Genomic DNA, 21,261 nt, shown 5'->3' with positions numbered 1-21,261 from the left:
AAACTGAATTGACAATTTGATCAATTCTGTACACTGAAATGTTACATTAAAGTGTAAATCTCTACTCGGGTAGAATTTTACCCCATATGTTACAATATTATCGGATACGTAGTAGTAGCTCTGCGTGAGCAGATTTCTCTGTCGTGTTCCACAATTACAAAGTTTTATTTTTTGTTAGGTTGTGACTGCAATGGGACGTCCCTGGCATCCAGAGCACTTTGTTTGTACCCATTGCCAAGAAGAGATTGGATCTCGTAATTTCTTTGAGCGTGATGGGCAGCCATACTGTGAGAAAGACTATCATAACCTATTTTCTCCCCGCTGTAACTACTGCAATGGACCCATTCTGGATGTGAGTATGTCAGACTGCTGCTTTGTTTAAAATGAAATGCATCATTCTACCAGGAGCTCAGTAGTACAGACTTGTTACCTGGGTAGTGTAACCTTACCAGTCACAAATATAGGTACGTATAGACATTGTAACAGTCAGTGCTGTATTTCGCGAATAGCATCCCTTTGGGTTTTGTATTCCTTCAGGAATCGAATATTTTTATTTTGTTTTATCAACATAATTAGTGTAGAGTGCCATGTGGCTCTGACACTGAGTGCCTTGGTGTGGAGCAGGGGCAAAGTGTGATGAAGCTGTGTTCTGCTGCACTGATGCCTTCTCTTGGCTTTTCTGTCTTCTAGAAAGTGGTGACGGCACTGGATCGGACTTGGCATCCTGAACATTTCTTCTGTGCCCAGTGCGGAGCCTTCTTTGGACCGGATGGTATAAGCTCTGTCTTGTTTCTATCTTAAGTTGTGTATTTTTGTGATTTCAAATTACTTGATTAGCGACAGCAGCAGAAAATGCAGGCTCTTTCCGTGAAAGTAAAATACTCACCTCTAGTCAATTGTCCTTCCAGCACTGACTATTCTCTGTGCTGATGTAAGCCTGAACAGGCAAAATCAGTTTTGCCTCACAGAACAGGAAAAGGGTATAAAGGAGAGGCCAGTAAATACATAATTACTTATATTGCCAGCACTTCCACTGAACTTCTCTGGGAAGCAGTAGGGCATTATCTATGGAAGGAGTGATTGTCACTGTTTTGTGCATTAAATTGTAACTCATTTTGCTGTTTGACAATATCATTCTGTGACTGCACTAAATTCACATTACTAGTGCTTTCTGTTTGATATTGAGTTTGAGAGACCCTTTTTCCTTTGTGATAGCTTTTAGACATTTCAACAAGAGAGTCCTGTCATCTAATAGCTTCCTTCTCGTGGATGAATCTGGCAGGTGTGCTATTCTTCAGTAGGAGTACAGTCAAACCTGTTCAAGCAACCACCTCCACAGCCCAGACACAGATAGAAAACACACCAACAAACTCTTACTCTGAGGACAGACACCCTTATATAAAGGTCACTTTGGCCCAGTTCTTTTGAGTGCTCAGGTTTGACTGTAGTTTGAACAGCAGAAAGGCTGGGTTTATCATAAATCCTACTGCAATCATGTCTCCTCTCCTTGTTTTCAGGATTCCATGAGAAAGATGGGAAGGCATATTGTCGCAAAGATTACTTTGATATGTTTGCACCCAAGTGTGGTGGCTGTGCAAGAGCCATTCTGGAAAATTACATCTCGGCCCTCAGTTCATTGTGGCACCCAGAGTGCTTTGTATGCCGGGTAAGGGAGAGGTCGCTAATGATCCCTGTGGTGATAAATGTGACTCATGGCCCCCAGGCACTTTATGGGTCAGCATTTGTGATTGGCAAGCTGTGAATAGATATAAATATTTGTCAAATGCTATGTCTGCAACAGCTGCTAAACAGTCATTAGAAAAGCAGAAGCATTTTCTCAATTGTTTCACTTGGTAGAGATATTCAAAGATGTTGTAGATTGCTGCTTGTAAATGTATAATTTATCCCAGCTCCACTCTCTCTCCTAATATTTTTCATATTTAAAATTATGTTGAACTCAAACTCCTTGATTCAACAATTTGGATGTCAAAGCCTAAACCTGTTGATAAATTTTTAATAACATTTTGGGTTGGATGGTATATTCTTTTTATTTTAATGACACAAAAGACTGGGTTCACATAAATTTTCCAGTACCTAACTACACTGGCACAGACAGTGTGCAGTATTGGTGTATTAGTAACAGCCCTATTACAAATGTGCTCTTTGCGAAATGAGAATTTTTTGTTTCTTTACAGGAATGCTTCACCCCGTTTGTAAATGGCAGCTTTTTCGAACATGATGGACAGCCATATTGTGAGATGCATTACCACGAGCGTCGTAACTCGCTCTGCTCTGGATGCCAGAAGCCCATCACAGGTCGCTGTATCACTGCCATGGGGAAGAAATTTCACCCAGAGCACTTTGTCTGCGCTTTCTGCCTGAAACAGCTCAATAAGGGCACCTTCAAGGAGCAAAATGATAAGCCCTACTGTCACAATTGCTTTGTTAAGCTCTTCTGTTAAACCCATCCCACCAAACACTTTACCAGTTTAACCATTCCTGCAATCCCATAAATCCACACCTATGCATTCAGTACCAACAAAACAGAAGACTCCAGGTTTTTAAAGAGTAATATGGTTCTTGTAATAAAATAAAATAGATTACTTTTCCATTATAGAGACTGAGAAGAAGAGAAGCTCCTCAAATGTCATTTTACGAGTATTACAGAAAGCTATAGCTTTCCCTTTCTCTGAGTACCCCAGGAAGGCCAGGTATACAACTTGCATTCCTATAGTATGCTGATTGTCTTCAGACATGTCCATTGAAAAGGAGACTCTTGTTTTGGGAATGGTGAAGGATGTGAAATGAAATTCAACTGTGAGGAAAATCTGTTTGATTTCAAGAGCTCCGAGCTTTCTTTGATGAGCATCTTGTATGAGATCCGTTCCAAAGAGAGGAGAGCGTTGCAAATGATAGGAGCTCCTTTATAATGTGGGACAAAAGTTGGCGCTAAACCATGTCATTTTACAAATATGAGAAAAAAGTAGGTCTTTTGAGGTTATTTGGTTACCCTGCTGCTCTTAGCTTGCTTGTCTGTAACCCACATATTGAACTCAATGACTGACTGCTTGATTTAAAACTATGGCCATAGACTATTCAGTTTTATAGTTTCAGTTTTACATGTCTGAAACCCACCTGGTTTGATCTCAAAATGACAATAGTGTCACATATAGAAGGTGTCAGGTTCCTAATATACTTTGGTTATACAGAAGGATGCTAAGTCAGAGGATGGCTCCACACTCACACCTGTCCTAGCTATGTATATTCCCTTTCAATCCTTCTTAGCTACAAATTCAAAGTAGCTCTGTATGCAGTTAGTTGTTCCCTCACACCTTGGAAGAGATGGAGAGCAAATGTCATATTTTGCAACGCTCCAAACCAATGCCTTTTGTGATATTACCAGCAGACTCTAGGACTCAAATCGATATTCAGCAGCAGTGCACGGGAGGTTGAATTGAGAGAAGACCATTCACCCCATTTACCAGGTCCTTTTCAGAAATCACAAATTATTTTTACCTCCCTACTGTCCTGGAGTGAGCTCCATATCTCTCTGCACCTGTGCGTAAGTGTCAAGCTAAGTGTTTTTCAGTGTTAAAGGTAAACTGAACAGTGAGGAATGTCATTGTAAAAAATATCCCTAAGGAGAGCAAAGAATCTGCAATGAACAATCCCTTGAAGGAACAATGTAAAACTGTTACGAGGCCACGGGTTAGCGAGCCCCTAAAAAGGATCCATTTGAAATGTGTGAGATGATTGTGCTGGAAAGCAGTATTTTATTCTGAAAAATGTTCACTTTAAGATGTACAGCAATGTCTCTGACATTAATAATGCCTTTGACTGTAACTGAAGCAATAATATTTCTCAGCGACAGCCACAATCGCACTGTCCTAATGTAGTGTGTCGGAGCTTTCTCCGAGACACCTGCTGTAGACATATTTGATAGAAACTTTTGCAGTACTAAATACAGAATCTTTTGCAGCACTGTATGTTTTTATCCTCCGGGTTTAATTATCAGTGTCATTGATCACTAAGAACTCTGTTAATTCTGACCTTTCATGCCAGAACTTTGGATTTTAAAAACATAACCACTTTTGTAAAACATGCATCCAGTTTGTAGTTTTAACGCAAGTCTATTATGATATAGGTAGTCTCAATGCTTTCTAATAATGACTGATTCTTACCTGAAAAATCCAAAGGACTGTTGAGCAGGACATGCCTCTTCACTTTTATAGCACAAAAATGTTAGTCTTTCAGGCATGTCCTAAAATAACATCAGTCAACAAACTATTTTGTAATTGTGAGCCTGTTGTATTTTTATTCAAATCCTCCATTCTAATTTGCCAATAATTTATCTTTTTACGAAGTCTTAATTCCTGCTGTGAAACCCCTACACGACTCTCCCTTATGTATGTACTAATATTTTTGATTTCACCATGAATAATTAACCTTTTTTTAAAAAAAATGGTCACAAAGCAGAAGGCCAGAAGTATTCTGGTGCCATTTTAACTGGTTTGAATTTATTGGATCGAAGCCTCACTAACCAGTGTTTACAATGTATGAAATTCAATCTGCCATTTAACCAAAGGGAGTCGTTCAAGAATGAGAGACTGTTGTAAGGAGTTAGTCCTGATTCTGCAGACTCCTGATCAATAGCAATTGCCTTTGTTTTATCGACATTTTTGTTCATCTTTTAATTATTGCTTTACACATATATCATGGAATTATGCCAATAAAAGTTACTTTCACTTTATGTCTTTTCACTTTGTAATAGTTACCTCTTCCAAAACATTTAATAGGAGGCTGCACAACAATATTAAGTCAAACCTGACAAAAGCACCTTTTCTGTATTTCCATTTCCTATGTCACCGTTGTTTTTGGTCAGCCGGGTGTTGACACATGCAGAAACACATCACCAGCTTCAGCATCCAAACCAGACAGTTTCACATACGTAAACCATCTGCACCTGAAAATTATTTTATATCTGGAACGGAATGCGCTCTCTTTCTCACATGGGATGCACCCTGCTTACATATTTATGAAGAGTAGTAGGTACGGGTTGGTGAGAGTCGAGCCTTGGGGACCCCAGAACGTGGGTTGGGGTACAGCTGGAGTTCAACCAGCTAAAATCGCAAATTTACCACGGGCAACACTGCCTGGCAGCTTCTTAATGCTTGTCCAACTCGGACCAGCTTACCTGTTAAGGCTTTAACTTGCAGGTTAATTGGGCCCTCGCTGCAGTTAATGGATATCAAGAACTCCTCGTAAGCTTCCTGTTGAGCAGAACCATTTGGCATGAAATGTGCGAGCCTGCTATTGATGGTTCCAAGAGTTGGAACTGTGAAGCTTGAACAGCAACTGCTTGCCTCTGCATACCAATCAATCATACTACTGCATATATGAGTGTGCTCACAATTCCAAACTCCAGGTGATGCCTTACGGCAGCTGTTGTTCCATGCCTCAGTTTTCTCATCAGCAAAGCGATGGACATCTGCCTTTGGTGTGATGAGAGGAACTTTACAGGATAACTTGTGATATGCCAGCTGCCTAGATTTTCTAGAAGTCTGAGCTCAATGCCCTGTACCAGTCGTACTCTTTGTATTTCATCCAGGTCCTTGAGTGAGGTAGCACATCAGACATTCTTTGATATGTAATTGCTTGTTCATGCTTAATCATGGGCATTCACCAGAAGCTATTTGAACTAATACTCTCGGCTCTTAGTCAGAAATTTGTGGGTTTAAGCTCCTTATCGGGATTTGGAACTCATAAACTAATCTGACACTCCAAAAGCAGTGCTGGGGGAATGTTGCATTGTCAGAAGTGCTGTCCTTCAAATGAGATGTTAAATCGGGTCCAATATAATCCACAATTGTTGCACTTTACAATACATCTTGTGAGATGCTTTGAAACGTCCTCCTGGCTTAATAGTACTTTAACCAATGCAAAGCTTATTAATAATTGGGGTGGAATTTGATTGCATTTATCAGAGAAAATGGAATACTGGTGGCTCACTATGCCATCCAATTTCCCAGCTTTCTAACTGCATTTTATTTGCAAGAAAAAGTAGCAAAATGACTGATTTTTTTGAGTGATGGAACATTCTGCTGTATTACAGCTCTGTCAAGTTGCAGAGAAAATTCAACTGCTGATTCAGACGTGAGTACAAACCCCAAGGGATGCAGACCAGCTGAGTTGGTGAAGATATTTACGCACTACAACATCAAACCGACTGGTGGGTAGCCCAATCTTCTACAAGATTGACTGGATGAACACTGCGAGACAGGAGACATGATTCGTGTCATTAAATTGTTGAACCACTGGGATAATGTGGAGGTTTCATTTAAATTGATTTCAATGCTGACCACAGAAGTAGAGGACACTTGTATGAAATTGGCAAACCAAGTGAGAGTAGATTAAAGGATTTTGTTTCTCTCAACACAGTAAATCTGGAATAGACCCTATCATAAGTGGTTAATGCTGTATTGATCAACTTTAAAATGGAGTGGAATAGGTATTTGTTAAAGAACGTGATTGATAGGTACATGTATACATAGAGATAGCTGAATGAATACACCACTTAATACTGACTGAGCCCACTGGTACTCCTGGGAATGTCATTTGTGAACCACAAGAAGAAGAGTTGAATAGTGCAGATATTAACATTGGATTGCTACTCTGGTGTTTCACTGAATCCCCTGAGTATTATGCAGTTGAAGAGAAATGTTAGCGTTTATTTATGGTCATTCACTTTCCTCAGAGGAATAACTAAACTGGAGAATCCTCCACAAGGCAAGCTGGGAAGACTCTTGAAAGAAGTTGGTTGAATGATCCTCATTCCCATATTATCGTTTTTATTAAGTCAAAATCAAACATAAGGACATCTATTGAAAGAAGAAAGCACAACATTTTCAAGATGTTTTTATTGTATAACTAAGCAAAATGTTCAGGAAAAAATGAATCGAAAATTTATAAGAGGAGCAGGTTAGATGTCCTCAAATGTTGGGTGTTAAACAGCTTGTCGATTTAGTAGGACAACCTTATTGTACAGAAAAATAAACCACCTGGGGTAATAGTGGAGTGAAGTTCACGGTCGATGAGTTTAATGGATCAAGAGTTTCTGATTTTCACGCTTTCTTGTATTATTTACTCAAAAAGAGAAGGGAGTTTCTCCTGGTGCTTGGTCAACAATCCTCCAAATTATGACTGTTTGAGGGTGTGCGCAAGTGGGCTGCTGTGTTCGCCTATAAATACACAATCACTCCACTTCACAGTAAATTCTGTGAAGCGCTTTAAGATGTCCTAATGTGAAAGGGGCTATACTAAATGCAAGGATTATTATTTTTTATTCATTTTTATTTTGAGAAAACACTTTTTTACAGGAACACTTCCTTTAAGCTTCATTTTGCTTGGAGATATGTAATAAGAGCCAAACAGAGAACGACATTCATTGCTTTATTTGCATTCTAAATTATACATGATAGTTCACGATAAACATTAGCTTCATTCTTTGGTTTCAAGAAAGGTAATAATTCCTTCCAAAAAATAATAATAATAAATTGGTCATTTCAATCCATGACTGATTTCAGGGCACTGCTGGGTGCTGCTGACACGTTTTGCCCACAAAAATATACAGTTAATTCACTTTATAGTATATTCTGTGAAGTGAATTAACTGTATATTTTTGTGGGCACCTTATCATGTCTTCAAGGCATTTGCCTTGAAGACATGATAAGGTGCTATATCAAATGCTAGGATTATTATTTATTATTATTCACGCTATCTATCTGAGTGATATGTTGGCCTGGACATGTTGTCAATGGACAGTGCTACTGATAATATTCGGAACCTGCACAAGATGGCACAGGCTATGTAAATACAAATTGTTGTTGTCTCTAAACCTTTTCACATTCCACACTAGGCTCTGCGAGCCAATCACCACCATTGTTGCCAAGCTCCACTGACTTCCAAACTCCCAGCGAGTAGAGTTCAAGGTCTTCATCCTGACCTCCTCAAACTTGGCTGCTCTCTCCACTCACCCACTGGCTTGCTTCATGGCCCCTCCCCACCATCAGCATTTGGGCTTTCAGTGTATCTGCCCCCAATTTCTGGAACTCTATCCTTTCGACTCACCCAGGGGCAGATCTATGGTCAAAGGATTTGGGATGGAGGGGGGGGTGGGGGGTGCTGCGAGACCATGTATTGTATGACGCTTTGATCCTTTTAGGTAGGACCAAACCTTTGGTTACCTGGGACAGGTAGGATTAAGTGAGGGTTAAATCATTGTTGGACTGGGCAGGGGTGCACACTTTAATGCAATGTAAATGACTGCAGTGTAAATAAGTGCAGTTTCCCAGATGTAGTGGTGGATATTGTCCTTCTTGCTCTATCAGTGTATTTAGGGACTGGTTATTCTGTGCTCTATGGGGAAATTACTTCCTGATGTGTGGGAGCCTTTCCTCTTTTGATTGTAGATCTTCTGCGTGTAGGACAACAATAATCCTTGCATTTGATTTTGCGCCTTATCACATCATTGAGACTTTTCAAATCGTTTCACTGGACATATTGTAAAGTGGTATGACTGTGTGCAATTTGTGGGCAATCAAAAGGAGCAACAAAGTGCCTTAAAGGGATAAACAGATAAACAACAACAACAAATTGCATTTATATGGCGCCCTTCATACAGGGTAGCGCTTCGGAGCACTTAGAGCGGGAGACACCGATATGCCAGCCTTATCGCTCGATTCTGGATCCAGTGCAACCTCTCGATTGGGGGCTGACCTGTCATTGGGATATCCTCCCAACGTGAAAGAAAAGGTACGAGTGTATTTTTATTTATTTGATTTTATTAAGGCGGCCGTGCCTTCAGCCACTATGCCCCGAGGCTCTGGAACTCCCTTCCTCACTCCCTTCTCTCCTATTTTCAGGTCTCTGCTGAAGACCTTTCTTTTTGACTGCGTCTTTGGTTTTGGTGACCTTCCCCACCCCCCCGCCCCCCGCCCCCCGCCCCCGCCCTGGCTCGGCCCCGGGATCCGTTACTGTAAAGGGCTCTGAGGCGCCGTCCGGCGTGGAGGGCGCTATATACACCCAAGTAGTTGTTGTTGTTGTTGTTGTGCACCACACAGTACTCCAGGAGTGGGCGACCGTCCGCCTTGTGCAGTGGCTCCAACCTTCGTTCAACACACATTGCTCCTCATGCCCCAGTGCGGTGAGGAACCCTGCGCGGTGATTGGCCGCTGCCGTCGTTCCCAGGGCTGACCTGTGATTGGCTGCGTGTCGGCCTGTGTCAGGGAGCGGCAGATGCCGGTGTCTGATTGGTCGGGTGGGAGGCCAGACGTTTCCGGCAGTCTGATTGGTTGATTGCTGCAGCAGGACGCGTCTGTGATTGGGCGAGGGGGAGGGCGGGGTTCCGTGACGTAGTGCCTGGTGATTGGCCAGCGCCCCCGGGCGGAGCGGCGTAACAGGAGCCGCCGAGGAGGCGCTGTTCTCTTTCTTCCACGAAGCTCCGGTGTGAGGTGAGCGCGAGCGGAGCCGCGGCCTGGGCCTGGGCCAGCGACACAGCCCGGAGCGTAGCCTCGCGTCCCGCCCGATATCCAGCCGGGCCTAGACCCGGCCCCGGTGTTGGCGTTGAGCCGGGCGGCAGAGAGACCCGCCCGGGGGCCGCCACCCGAGCTCCCAGGCCCCCGGCTGTCACGTGGCCGGCGGGCCGGGCCTCGCGGCTCGGGCGGGCGGGCGGGCGGGCGGGCGCGAGGGCCAGGCCTGATCTGAGGCCTTGGCTTCCGGTCCGTGTCGGTGTGGGGTGGGAGGGGGAGAGAATCAGTCGGTGCTTTTCGGGGGGAAAGGACAACTTGCGCGCCCAAAATAGGGAAGGTTCCTGGTGTGGTCACTGCCGACCTCAGAATAATATATAATATATTTTTATTAATATATTATATATATGTATAAGCGCACAGCACCTCATGGGCATTGGGGCCCAACCACACACACACACACACACACACACACACACACGTGCGCGGTGTCGCGTCGCAGTGATTCTCTCCCCAACCATCGGTTGCTGAGCTCTGCGGTTTTCACCTGTTGTCCGTCTTCAAGTGTTGACCGGTCAGTCGCAGGGCTTCAGGTCTCGGGTCAGGTCAGGGTGTAGCACGCTCATGAATATAAGGGTCAGCAGCTGTGGTGGGCGATGATAGCAGAATAATAACAACAATAGTCTGCGTGTCCTATCGCACCAGTCGCGCAGCGCACGCCTCGAAGCCCTTCGCGAAAGCCACGTGGTTTTGCGGGTGAGATTGCGGCCGGCCGCGCCTGGTTCGGATTCGGGTGCGCGAGTCCCAACGGCGGGAGCCGTTCAGCCCGATTGTGATACTGTCTCTGACTCCGTAGTTGAAGTTAGCGGTCTTGCTAAAGACCCAAGGAGCGAAGCTCGTTCATTAATATACGGATCACCGGATGTTGTCAGCTCAGCGGTACACAAGATCGTGCAAAATTAACTTGCACTCGTGCAGCTCGTTTCATGCGAACATATCTTCACCCACGAAATGTAGAGTCAAATACCTTTACCGTATACAACAACAACTTGCACTTATACAGTGCCCTCCATGCAGCGTAGCATCTCAGCGCTTAACGGAGGCGGAGCCTGACTCCGAGGGATTCTACGAAGCGCTTTGGGATGTCCTCCTGATGCGAAGTGCGGTATACAAATGTCACTTGTTGCTGTCTCGACGACGCGATAAGGTGCTATATCATATGCAAGAATGATTACATTGAGGTGCTTTACAGTTACAAAGAATAAGTTTGACAGTGGAGAGACCAAGTGCAAGATAGAGGGATTTTAGGGAGAGAGTTCCAGAGAGCGGGGCAAAGTGGCCAGTTTGACCAACTGGTGATGAATCAAGGGGTTGTAGAGTTATAACAGTTATAGGGTTATAGAGCAGGCTGGAAGCTGTAGAATCACGTGAGTTCTTTCTGGAGCCAATAGGAGACTGTATTTTTCATGGAATGTTTTTTCTTTTAGTTGGAGGGGTGCAGTTGGTACTATTATCTGGTGTAGTTGTAGCCCACGTTCAGTGGTTGTCTGATAGTATTCTTTCTTATTGACTTGCAGTAAGATCTCGTCTTTAAACCAGTTTGTGGCAATCCTTGGAAGCACTGCAAAGATGCCCAGGGAAGACCGAGCAACGTGGAAGTCCAACTATTTTCTGAAAATTATCGTAAGCTTAATCTATTTCACCTTCACCCAGTGGGAGATGACGTTCTTTGGAGCAAACTGTGCGGGGGGGGTCAATATTTTCTTTTGTGTTGCATAAATTGAAACTCGTGGCAGAAGCTCATTTCTACAATAGCTAATACACAAAGCAATGCTGTTGCCTACATCATCCAAACAATTACTGAATAGAAGTGCTGAAATGCGTGTCTGAGGGCAAGTTACACAGTCCCTCCGCCTTGCCTCCTTCAAGTCCCTTTTGACCGTGCCTTCAGTTAACCTCCTACCCCTACCCTTCACGCCTCTTGATCACAACCACCCGCTCAGGTGCAGATTTCTAATTGTCCGGCGCTTTGGGACTTCCTCCTGACGTGAAAGGCGTTCTACAAATGTAATTTGTTGTTGTTCAGTAATTATAATCCTTGCAGCATCCATCGCCTTATCACATCTTTGAGACGTCTCAAAGCGCTTCACAGAATATACTGTAAAGTGAATTGACTGCTTATTTTATGGGCGATATGGCAGTCTTCAAGTTTAACAAGAGCTAAAAATGTGATGTCGAACTTGATAGCCTGTTGAAACCTGTAGCATACATGCATGTGGAGCGATGGGAGAAGTTTGGAATTTTGCAAATTATAAATATTAATACTGACTTTTGATCCATTGCCTCTAGCAATTACTGGATGAGTTTCCGAAATGTTTCATCGTGGGGGCAGACAATGTTGGCTCCAAGCAGATGCAGCATATCCGTATCTCCCTGCGTAGCAAAGCTGTTGTGTTGATGGGCAAGAATACCATGATGCGCAAGGCGATCCGAGGCCACATAGAGAACAATCCTGCTCTGGAGAAGTATGTAACTACTGTAGACATTTTCTTTGTGCCAGCCAGTATGTGTGTTGGCCAGCTGAGTGTGAACCGTAAATAGTCGTTTGGAGTGGGCTCTGATATCACAGTTTTTGGCGTTCTACTAATCTACTGTTTTTTTTCAGGCTCTTGCCTCATATCCGTGGTAATGTGGGCTTTGTATTCACCAAGGAGGATCTGTGTGAAATCCGGGATATGCTGCTGTCCAACAAGGTAACCCCCATCTCTTTATCGCTTATGGCTGAGGCACCATTCTGTACATCTGGTAAAGGTTACATTAGGAATTTTAAGAGTTTCTTAATATAGTACCGAAGTACCCATCACTGGAGAGAGACGTTTTATTTAGAAAATACACTTAAACCCAGGCTAGCTGGAAGAATTAGGGCGAGGGGATGTCTGGTCTGGTGAGCCGGAATGTCTGGCTAATTGTAATTACAATGCCAGTTGTTACTGCCATTTTTTGGCGCTGGCTTTTTTCGATGGTGATAAATGCCTGGACCAAATCAAAGCTGTTATCCGTGGCTCTCAAGGCCAGCACATGGGTGCAAAATATATTAGGTATGAGTTCTGGATCCCCAGGGGTATAACTATTATATATACAATTCTTTACCGATGCTCTGATAGATGGTGAGTTTGGTATTCTAATCGCTTCAGTGTTGAGACTAGCTGTTTCAACTGAATACGTTTCTCGCATTCTGGCCTTGCCTCATTATCACAAGGGAACAGAGCTGTTGGATACATGTTTGTGAATGTGTAAGCTTTTATGGGTTTTGCTACTTGAAAATTAGTTTCTATTAAAGATAACGGCTTCTTCTGTTCCATTATTCTTCTCTGCTGTTTATTGTTGATTCAGCTTTGTGCATGTTTATCCTTTTGTTTCTACTGTGTTGAATTTTTCGTGTTTACTTCCTCCACAGGTACCAGCTTGTGCCCGGGCTGGTGCCTTGGCTCCCTGTGATGTTACTGTGCCAGCTCAAAACACCGGGCTGGGACCTGAGAAGACCTCTTTCTTCCAGGCGCTGGGCATCACCACCAAGATCTCCAGAGGTACCATTGAAATTCTGGTGAGTATTGCTAACACACAGTTAACTAAGAATGACACACTGTCCCCTTGAGTGACACACTGTCTCCTTTATCACTTGAGCTTCACAATTCTGCTTACTGTAAGCTTGTTATGAACCTGTATCTGTGTTGTATACTCTAAAAGCTTTTGGTTTTCCTAATCTGATTTTACCTGGAACCTGACAGGTGAGGTACCAAGAGCTGTACATTTTTTGCTCCACTTTTTATGATATTAAATTATCCTTTCTCTTCTAGATTTTATGGTTAGTTTGGGGGGAGGGCAGGAGGATTTTAATCCTCTGTGTCGGTGGCAATTTTAGCAACATATCAATTTAATCTCTTTGTTCCATAGAGCGACGTGCCTCTCATTAAGGTTGGTGACAAGGTGGGCGCCAGTGAAGCCACACTGCTGAACATGTTGAACATCTCCCCCTTCTCCTATGGACTGATGATCATGCAGGTGTATGATAATGGCAGTGTGTACAACCCAGAGGTTCTAGACATCACAGAAGAAGCTCTGCAACAACGTTTCTTAGAGGTATGTGAATTGGGTGCTGTGGTGGGTAACTAGTTAGATGCTTTGTAAACCTAGAAAAAGAGGTGAGTTAAGGATACCGGATTGGACTGAGTGATTTTTTTGGCTCTTCCTGGGATATCGAATGTATTTATAGCTACTGCTGGTCGCCTGTGGGTAATCAATCTCCAGTGACTCTTGCTAGAAAGTTGGTGTGATGCAGTCAGTGGAAGACATTTTTGTCCAGTTGGGGATTTTTTTTGTTCCACTTGTTCACCATTTTCCATTGCTTTCACAGGGAGTCCGCAATGTGGCCAGCGTGTGCCTGCAGATTGGTTACCCAACGATTGCATCTATTCCACACTCTGTCATCAATGGTTACAGGAGGGTTCTGGCGGTTGCTGTAGAGACAGACTACGTGTTCCCATTGGCTGAGAAGGTAATGGGAGGGGAGAAAAGTGACATATTTTACAAATTGAAAAGATGTTGTGAGCTTCAGCTCCTATGACCAGAAATAATTTGGTCATTTCAATTTATGACTGTTTGTGGGACACTGCTGTGCCCAATTGGTTGCTGTGTTTTGCCCGCAAAATATACAGTCAATTCACTTTACAGTATATTCTGTGAAGTGCTTTGAGCCATCTCAAAGACATGAGAAGCTGCATATCAAATGGAATGATAATGGAAATGTTTGGGGGTCAGTCCTGACATGAGGGAACCCATCACCACGCTTAAGTGTATCTAAACCAAACTGACTGTTGCTGTTTCCTTTTAACTGCATAGGCAGCAACATTGAAGGGGTTTTACATGGGTCAATTTTCATTAATGTTGGGTTAATTCTGGTGATCTATTTCCAATGTTTGTCTAGATGCTGTATGTAGCTTAATGTGTTTTTTAAGCTTTTAGTTTTATATTAAAAAAAGAACATATAGATGAATTAATCCTATTCACAATTAAATACTGGGTGTTTTTTCAATGGCGAATAGAGATTGGGCATCATAAGTTCCACAGAACATGATTTTAAAAGCTGTTATTTGGCACAGGTTGCATCCTCCTTCCTCATTTTGTTCCTCTGTAGTTCTAAGAGGATGATTCTCTTGAACATCAAAGGCCTTTCGATTTCCACTGGAGAGATGAATAGGTCATACTCTACTTTTTGGGTTCTCCTGTTCCCTGCTTTCTCTGATGTCTTGCATGAGGTGGGCAATGTGCCCTTTGGGGAATTGTCAGATGTGATCCTGTGGTTTACTGCTCTGGTATGTTGAGGTGTTTCGCCACTGGAGTTGTGGCAGTTGAAATAGTTGGAAGATGATTTTCGAACTGTTGCTTTGATTTTCTCAGGTGAAGGCTTTCCTGGCTGACCCATCTGCCTTTGCTGCACCTGTTGCTGACGCTGCTCCAGCTGCAGCCAAGGTAGAAGAGAAGAAGGAGGAGAAGAAAGAAGAATCTGAGGAATCAGATGATGACATGGGCTTTGGCCTGTTTGACTAGAACTTAAATCAGCAGAACCAAATTAGTTGAATGAGATGTCTGACCAAAAATAAACCTCATTGAAACTCCTGATTTTAACGTGTGGTAATGTTTTGCCTCCCAACACTTTGGCTTCAAATTTTATGCTAAGTGGATGACCTTACTTCCATTTCATGTTCTGCCTTGTGTATGCCCAGCTGTTGAGTAGCTGGTGAATCTCTGAATTCACTAGTTGGTCATTAGACGTCTAACAAGCATAGCTTTGAGCTCTTTATGTTGACAACAGGCACTGAGTATCTTGTGAATCACAACTTGAGCATCATAAAACATGGAAGTATTGCCACTATTCTATCTTTCATACACAAAATAGTCAATTCACTACAGCATATCCTATACATTAGAATATGCAGCACAGAAACAGGCTATTTGGCCCAACTGGTCTGGGCCGGTTTGTATGCTCCACATGAGCCTCCTGCCCTTCTTCAACTAAGCCTTCAAGCATAACCTTCTCCCTCATGTACCTATCTAGCTTTCCCTTAAATACATCTATGCTATTTGCCTCAACAACTCCTTGTTCCATTGCATGTTCCATCCTATGATGCGCTTTGAGATGTCTGGAAGATGTGATAAGGTGCTATATCAAATGCAAGGATTATTACCTACAATCTAGATATACACTTTTATTCATTTGCAGAGCTTCAACCACAGCAGCTCACCACTATACACACCAAGGACTGCATTGTTTTGGTCAGGATTCTGATACGCAGAAATCCATCATCACACTTGGAAAAGTTTCCAAATCAGACTGTAAGCCACGTGCACTTAGAAATTTCTGTGCCTGGATGGGAGCATACACTACCTGGAGGAATGTACCCATCTTACCTAATTCCAGATAGTATTGGAAAGGTGTAGGTTGGTAAGAGCAAAGGTTTATGGATCTCGAGTATCTGCTGGAGTTTAAACAACTAAAACTGCATGGCTTGCAATGGCACTGTCTGACCAGCTTCCTGATGGTTAGCAAAGATCACCCTAACCCATTACGCCTTTGGCTAGCATGATTAATAGGAGCTGAATGTCCCTCCAAATCCTGCTGACTATTTAGGCTGTCATCAACAGTTTCCTGGAGTCCTGCAATCTAACTGGACATCCAAGATCGCCACAGAATAGACTTCAGCTCCAATGAGAGCCCCTCCTAAGCATAATAGTCACTAGCTGCTCTGCACATTCTGGTGCAAGATTAACACAATAATAATAATAATAATAATAATAATCCTTGCATTTGATATAGCGCTTTTCACGTCAATATCAGGTGATCCAAGAATTAAATTCTGTGAAACGCCTTTGATACATGAAAAGTTCTATATCGAATGCAAAGAATAATATTTGATTATTGGAGCATTTTAAGACTTGCAATATGATTGCTACAAATCACTATTGAATTAAAAGTTTAATAGCACAGTCACACTGAATTCTGTTTTAAAGCTTGTGCTGCAAAGTCTAATTGCAGCAGCCAATTGTTGACATGGAGTCCTGTAGCTTACTGTTTAAAATGCTCGCCTCATGGACGAGAGGGCTTGGGTTCGATTCCCAAGCAGGGAAAAACATTAGGCAAATTTCCTACACACACCTCTGTTTACCTAGCAGTAAGTCGGAACCCGATCGTTAGTCAATTGGCGGATTGCTTTTCCAGGGATAATAATCCCTTCAGAAAAATAATTTACTCACTCATTCCACAACTGTTTGTGGGACACTGCTGTGCATAATTGGCTGTCGTGTTTTGCCCACAAAATATGCAGTCAACTCACTTTACAGTATATTCTTTAAAGCGCTTTGAGACATGAAGACGTGATAAGGGGCTATATCAAATGCAAGGATTATTAGTATTTTCTGGAATGTCTACCTTTGCAGTCAGTCTGAACGTCAAATAGTTTGTTGATGTTCCTATGGTGGTAGCTTGAGTGTCACACTTTATGCATCCAGAAGTCAGCGCTGTGGAACTACAGAGAATTAACAGCAATGTTTGTGTGTTTTAAAATGCATTTTCCTAAAAATGACAGAGGAATAAAAAACAAGGCGTCAAATGTTGCAATGAAATTTCAAAAATGGTTACACGAAGAGAAGAAATGTAGAGATTTTACCAGATGTTCTTGTCAAAAAACAAATGATTATGAAGTGAATGACAAATCTTATCTGGCCTGTTGTTGGCCAGGACACCGAGGAACTTTCCTCAAAAAGCCCCAAGGGATGCCCAGGATATGGGAGAACACACAGCACAACAACTTATAATAATAATCGTTGCATTTGATATCGCGCCTTATCACATTTTTGACACCTCTTCAAGCACTTCATGAAATATACTGTAAAGTGAATTGACTGTATACTTTGTGGGTGAAATATGGCAGCCAATTCCGCTCAGCAGTGTCCCACAAACAACAACAACAACAACAACAAGATTCCATTTATAAAGCGCCTTTCACGTCAGGAGGACGTCCCAAGGCGCTGCACAGTTGGGTCATGACCCGAGCAGGGGGGAAATGGTCAGGGTGAGGGGAGGGAAGGGAGGGAGCAAGGAGGGGGAAATGGTCAGGGTGAGGGGAGGGAAGGGAGGGAGCGAGGAGGGGAAGAGAGTCGAGAGGGGAGCTGAAGGCACGGTCAAAGAGAAAGGTTTTGAGACCGGCCTTGAAGGAGGAAAGGGAGGAAGCAAGGCGAAGGCACTGGGGGATGGAGTTCCAGAGCCTGGGGGCTGAGAGGCTGAAGGCCCGACCACCGATGGTAGGGCGGTTGGGGCGGGGGACGTGGAGCAGACCGGAGCCAGAGGAACGGAGGGTACGGGCAGGTAGGTAGGGGGATAGTAGGTTGGAGAGGTAGGAGGGAGCAAGGCCGTGAATGGCCTTGTAGGTGAGGATGAGGATCTTGAAATCAATCCTCTGGGGGATGGGGAGCCAGTGGAGGCGAGCGAGGGTGGGAGTGATGTGGTCCCGAAGCCTGGTGCGGGACAGTACACGAGCTGCAGAGTTCTGAATGACCTGCAGCTTGTGGAGGGAGGTGGCGGGAAGGCCGGCGAGGAGAGAGTTCCCATAGTCCAGCCTTGAGGTGACAAAGGCGTGAACCAGGGTTTCAGCAGCGTGAGGGGTGAGGTAGTGCCGTAGTCTGGCGATGTTCCGGAGGTGATGGAAGGCGGTGCCAGTTGTGGTGCGGATGTGAGGGAGAAAGGACAGCTCAGGGTCGAACAAAACGCCGAGGTTCCTGACTGGCTTTGAGAGGTGGAGAGTGCAGCCTTGGATGCTGATGGTGTCAGCGCCTGAGGTGCGGAGGCGCTGACGTGAGCCAATCAGGAGGGCCTCGGTTTTTCGCACGTTGAGCTGAAGAAAGTTGTCTCTCGTCCAGGACTCGATGTCGGACAGGCAGGCTGTCAGGACATCGGTGGTCGTGGAGTTGAGAGTAGAGGAGGAAAGGTAGAGTTGGGTGTCATCCGCATACATGTGGAAGTTAACTCCATGTCTGCGGATGATGTCACCAAGGGGGAGCATATAGAGGGTGAAGAGGAGGGGACCGAGGACAGAGCCCTGAGGGACACCACATGAGACAGTGCGGGGGGTGGAGGAGAAGCCATTCGTCGAGACGAAATGAAGACGGTGAGAAAGGTACGACCTAAACCATTCAAGGACAGTGCCTTGAAGGTTGAGGTGGGAGGACAAGCGGTGGAGTAGGATAGCGTGGTCGACCGTATCGAATGCTGCCGATAGGTCGAGGAGGACGAGGAGACAGAGGGAGCCCTGGTCACAGATGGTCAGGATATCATTGGTGACCTTGACCAGGGCAGTTTCTGTGCTATGGGCAGCACGGAAACCTGACTGAAGGGGTTCGAAAAGAGAATGGGTGGAAAGGAAAGAGCGCAGTTGGGAGGCGACAACTCTTTCCAAGACCTTGGAGAGAAAGGGGAGGTTGGAGATGGGCCGGTAGCTTGATAGCTGCGACGCATCAAGGGAGGGTTTTTTCAGGGTGGGCGTGATGATGGCAGTTTTTAATGGAATGGGGACAGAGCCAGAGGAGAGGGACAGGTTGATGATGTCAGTGATATGTGGGGCAAGAAAGTGGAGCTGGGAGATAAGGAGTGGAGTGGGGATGGGGTCAAGGGAGCAGGTGGTTGGTTTTAGGGATAGGATGAGTTCAGTGACAGAGGGTGGGGAAACGGGTACGAAGGTGTGTAGGGGAGGATGGGTAGGAGTCGGAGTGTGGGAGGGAAGGGGTGGGTGGTGGGTGGAAGTTGGAGGGGAAGTGACCGCGGAGCGGATTCCCTTGATCTTGGATTCAAGGAAATCCAGCATCTCCTCGCAGTGAAGGTTGGAGGAGATGACCTGCGCGGGGTGGCGGGGGGGACGGAGGAGTCGGGTTGTGGTGGAAAACAGTAGCCTGGGGTTGTTCTTCGCCTCCAGGATTATCCTGGAGTAGAAGGACGACTTGGCCGAGGCTAGAGTGGAGCGGTAAATTTTGAGGAGGTCCAGCCAGATTTGTCGGTGGACCGTTAGGCCAGATTTGACACAGGTGCGTTCAGCAGCCCGCACCTGGCTTTTCAGTGAGCGGAGGTGGGTGGTGTACCAGGGGGAGGAGCGGGAGTAGGAGACAGTGCGGGAAGTGATGGGGGCAAGAGTATCGAGTGTGGAGGAGAGGGTATTGTGGAGGAGGGAGAGAGGAGAAGAGGGGTCGGTGAGGGTTGAAGGCCAGAGGGAGAGGAGTTCAGAGGACTCCAAGGCATCGGTTAGGGATTGTGGGGGTAACTTCTTCCAAGGGCGGTAGAAGATGGTGGTGGGTCTGGTGGAGGTGGGGAGGGGGGTGGAGGTGGTGAAGGAGATGAAGTGGTGGTCAGAGATGGCCTTGTCGGTAATAGTGACATCCGAGACACTGAGGCCCCGGGTGATCACCAAATCGAGTGGGTGGCCGTGACTGTGAGTGGGGGAGTTTATGTGTAAGGAGAGGTTGAGTGAGGAGAGCAGGGAAGAGAAGTCTGTGGAGATGGAGCAGGAGGGGGTGAAGTGTAGGTTAAAGTCGCCCAGGATGATGAGGCGATCGGAGCAGAGGCAAAGAGATGTGAGGAGTGTTGAAATGTCAGAGATGAAGGTGGGAGAGGTTTTAGGGGGCCGGTAGAGGAGGAGGATTTTAAGGGAGAGGAAACAATAAGGATTATTCAAAAAACTTGCATTTATACAGCACCCCTCATGCAGGGTAGAATCCCAGAGTGCTTGACAGTGATGGAGCATAACGGGAAGCCGGGAGGAGTGGGAGGTGACCATAGGCATGATTGAAGAGGAAGGTCTTCAGGCGTGATCTGAAGCTAGGGAAGGAAGGGGCGAGGCAGAGGGATAGATGAAGAGTGTTCCAGAGTTTCAGGGCATAGTGGCTGAAAGCGCAGTCACCGAAGGGGGAACGGAGGGCACAAGGGACATACAGGAGGTGAGAGCCAGTCGAGCGGAGGCAGCGGGTAGTGAGTTGAGGAGTAAGCAGGTTGGAGAGGGTGCCAGAGCAAGATGGGATTTGAAAACAAGTGTGAGGATCTTGAAATCGATCCGTTTGGCGATGGGAGCCAGTGGAGCCTGACTAGAACTGGTGTGATGGGGGAACAGAGTTTAGTACAGGTGAGAATATGGGTGACGGAGTTTTGGATCAGCTGGATCTTGTGGATGGTGGAGCGGGCAGACTAGCGAAGAGGGATTTGAAAAGTTGAGTCGGGAGGTGAGGAACTCATAGACTCCAGTCCAATGCAACATCCAAAGGATGGCATCACCAACAACATGGCACCATTACCCAACCTATCAATGTACTGGAGTCCCAACCCAGACCACGAGCCCAAAACACCAATCTAACGATTGAATCTTCAACCCTTCAATATTCTTAGAGACATCTGAAGAATAAACAAATCCAGCTTGAGGGAAAGGGGAAAACAAATAAACTATGAATTTGGAATGGATTGAGAATATCCACAAAATAAGGATGAAATATAAATCAATGGATGTAAATAAAATGCATAGACTTGTCTATAAAGGAAAAAAAGAAGGAATTAATTAATGAATGACTGAGAATTTTATGAGGTGAAATCAAAAACTCTTAGAATGTAACATCTGTTAACATGTGTTTATGTTCAGATAATGATTTA

At 44.7% G+C, this 21,261-nt stretch overlaps 2 protein-coding genes across 2 annotated transcripts in view; both read left to right on the top strand.

The window, feature by feature from the left end:
- Window positions 1-4,750, top strand: part of LOC103188473 (paxillin) — a 64,842-nt gene extending 60,092 nt beyond the window's left edge. The window contains exons 9-12 of the mRNA XM_042337267.1: window positions 179-352; window positions 691-772; window positions 1,518-1,666; window positions 2,196-4,750. Coding sequence (XP_042193201.1) covers window positions 179-352; window positions 691-772; window positions 1,518-1,666; window positions 2,196-2,462 — 672 coding nt within the window. The 3' untranslated portion in view covers window positions 2,463-4,750. The remainder of the gene's footprint in view (window positions 1-178; window positions 353-690; window positions 773-1,517; window positions 1,667-2,195) is intronic.
- A 4,730-nt stretch (window positions 4,751-9,480) lies between these two features.
- Window positions 9,481-15,200, top strand: rplp0 (ribosomal protein, large, P0). Its single transcript, NM_001293034.1, is given in 8 exon segments — window positions 9,481-9,509; window positions 11,102-11,207; window positions 11,874-12,049; window positions 12,190-12,277; window positions 12,982-13,128; window positions 13,479-13,664; window positions 13,939-14,079; window positions 14,982-15,200. Coding segments are annotated over 7 exon segments (942 nt in total). The 5' UTR covers window positions 9,481-9,509; window positions 11,102-11,153; the 3' UTR covers window positions 15,132-15,200.
- Window positions 15,201-21,261: the final 6,061 nt, after the last annotated feature.

This window comes from Callorhinchus milii, unplaced genomic scaffold, assembly GCF_018977255.1.
Source record: "Callorhinchus milii isolate IMCB2004 unplaced genomic scaffold, IMCB_Cmil_1.0 Scaffold8, whole genome shotgun sequence".
Classification (NCBI taxonomy): Eukaryota; Metazoa; Chordata; class Chondrichthyes; order Chimaeriformes; family Callorhinchidae; genus Callorhinchus; species Callorhinchus milii.
This window is presented reverse-complemented; position numbering and strand designations above follow the sequence as displayed.